Here is a 2,885-nt window from a genome sequence, read left to right as displayed (position 1 = left end):
TTAAATTCAAAACCAAAAATAGGCTTTTTTAATACATAACTAAATCTAAATATATAGCCACTTGTATAAATTCGGTTAAATTCAAAACCAAAAATAGGCTTTTTTAATACATAACTAAATCTAAATATATAGCCACTTGTATAAATTCGGTTAAATTCAAAAACAAAAATAGGCTTTTTGAATAAATAACTAAATCTAAATATATAGCTATGTTCTTTAAAATAATGTTTAATTATTTCAATCAAGTGGACCATGATTAGCTTTGTTTTTCTAACTAAAAAAAGAGGAAATATTATTATTTTCATAGAATGAGTGTTTTTAGTTTCTTATCATTGCGAGACATCCTTTTATATAGATATATTTAAGTCAACTATATTCAGCTCACAAAAGGATTCCTTTGATATTACAATATATATTCTGACTTTCTTAAAGCAAGGCTTTCAATGAAAGGCTTTTCCCCCCAACTTCCTTAGTTCCAAAATTAAATATTTCCCGCTCTTTTTTAGTTTCCACAATAAAGCAAAATATTTGAGATAACTTTAATAATGAAGTACGTTAATTAATATTATTGTTACAGCATGATCCTTTCGAAGAGACCTATACCAATTCGATTTATTTTCTTCATAAGTTAATTATCGTTTTAAATCCTCTGTCTTATTCTATTTGTTCAATTTGCTTTCTTCCTAGTAAATCTGCTAACATTCCACCTCAGATTTCTATTTCAAAAATCACTAACTTGAGCGTGTTATTTTCACATTACCAGCGTGACGTCAGTCCTATCACAATATTTACAAAGTATACAATTCAACCCCTTATCACAGAAGAATGTTGGCGAAGAACGTCGTCAAACATTCGCGTATTACCATAAAAAAAAAAAAAAAACGAAACTGAAACTAATAACATAAATACGCCACTCTAAAGGTCTATCCCTAACTAATTTTATTCATGAAATTATCTTTTTGTTGTTGTTGTTTAATTTTCGGTTCTATATTCTTTTGTACTCGAAATTACATTTTTTTTTATTTTTGGCCAATCGAGAAACTAAAAATCCCAAAACGTTACACAAATTAATGTTGTTTCGTTTTCCACTCATAACACACAGGATCAATAATAATACACACACACACACAACCAAAAAAAAAAAACCCAACACACTTCTGTAAAATTCAGGTAATTCATTATCAACGATCATTTTACTAGGTAAGATGATTATTACAAATGGAAATTTATAAATATCATAGCTAAGTGCGTACGCGAAAGATTCTTAGTTTCGTCATGTTAAGACCACCTTTAACACATTTATACATTTTCAAACAGCATCAAATCTTATAAAGGTAATATTTTACAAACTCACAGATATTCAAGGCCAAAATTGAACATTAAGTTTCGTAAATGTGCATACGTTATCAGTGGAGTGCCTCAGCCTGAACGCAGTAAAGGTTATTTGCGTAGTAAGTACTATTAATCAAATTGTCATTTATACATACAAATACCGCATAATCCATACATGTAAACGGTTAACACATTATTATTTTTCTTAAAGAATCTGTACAAGTAATTGTCCAGTCATTTACAAAACGAAAACATTGATAGACTTCAGAATTGGAACTGATATGGTTGTTATGGAGAGATCACAGATGGCGCCCTAGTTACGTTCACGGTATTGTCTCTCTCTCTCTCCAGAAAAGTATAGGGAAAATTTCATGCTGTCACTAAGTAAGAACGTTGTTCATTTTGTTTTTTTTTCTCTCTGTCTCTACGTTTAAGAATTACACCTTGCGGTTACCTGTTCTGAGCTGGTTCTGCAGCACCAGTCCGTCAATCATATGGAACTCTTATTTTTTTAATTACAAAGTGTCCTTTCTCATAATCGAAGAAAGTCATAACTTGTCAAGTCTCCAGGTTATCGGAAAGGATAAGAAGCTGAGAAGTGCTCAGAGCTTGACATACGTTGAAGTTGAATTTCATTGTAGATATTTCTCAAAGTTAACTGGCTGAGACAGTTTGTCCACAAACTAGTTTTTAAGCTAAGCTTTTAGGCTAAACAAGTTGGTATTTTCGACGTTGGTGTTTAGAATAATAGAAATGTGGAATTTAAAGTGGGATACCAGATTTGTTTCCCCTCAGAACAAAGTAGGATTTGCCCTTTAAAACAAAAAAAAAAAAAAACTCTCAGTGATCATTTTTCAACTCTTAGCTTACAGTTGGGGAGAATATCCTAAGTTCTTTCTTTGTAAGAACAGATGGATTTCCCTAAAGTTAGGCCTATCGTTATCGTTCCTCTGCCAACATTCCCGCATGAGATCATAGATTTCCTTGGGGCAATTAGGCGGCTGAGAGGGCAACACGTGCAGACCATCGTTGTGATAAAAGTGTCCAACGTTCTCGATCACCTGCTCATCAGTCGAGTCCGAGTAGGGCTGCTGCCGGGCGAACGTAAGTATCTCCCAGAGAGTGACGGCGAATGCCCACACGTCGCTCCTCGTCGTGAATTTACCCTAGAAATACAACAGAGCTAACTAAATTCACAGTCGGTAGCAAACCCAGAAAACATATGACAATAATAATCATCATCAAATCTTCCTTAATGTTAAGAAAGAAGATGGACAGTTTACTGGAAACGTGTGGATGAAATAATATGGTAAATTTTACACACACTTTTTTCAATTTTTTTTTGTAACTACACTCCTGAGGATGACTCAAGATATACGTCGAAACACGTAGAGTGTATGAGATTGTTTTCCAGTTTCATCGTGGTTTTATACCACTTTTTATCCTCTACAGTAAGTTATTGTATTTTAGTAATTTGGTGACTCATTTTTATTGAATTAGGTATAAAAATAATCGTTATTTTTTTAAAGACAAATTTTTAGTTTTCAAGATAC

General features: G+C 32.5%; 1 protein-coding gene across 1 annotated transcript in view; it reads right to left on the bottom strand.

Moving 5' to 3' along the window:
• Nucleotides 1-1,081: 1,081 nt before the first annotated feature.
• LOC106469130 (discoidin domain-containing receptor 2-like) overlaps nucleotides 1,082-2,885 on the bottom strand; it is a gene marked incomplete at its 5' end in the record, with an annotated part of 12,568 nt that continues 10,764 nt past the window's right edge. Inside the window, one exon of the mRNA XM_022397561.1 lies at nucleotides 1,082-2,498. Coding sequence (XP_022253269.1) covers nucleotides 2,199-2,498 — 300 coding nt within the window. The remainder of the gene's footprint in view (nucleotides 2,499-2,885) is intronic.

Source organism: Limulus polyphemus, unplaced genomic scaffold (assembly GCF_000517525.1).
Source record: "Limulus polyphemus unplaced genomic scaffold, Limulus_polyphemus-2.1.2 Scaffold3320, whole genome shotgun sequence".
Classification (NCBI taxonomy): Eukaryota; Metazoa; Arthropoda; class Merostomata; order Xiphosura; family Limulidae; genus Limulus; species Limulus polyphemus.
Note: the sequence above shows the minus strand (reverse complement) of the source record. Positions and strands in the feature narration are given on the sequence as shown.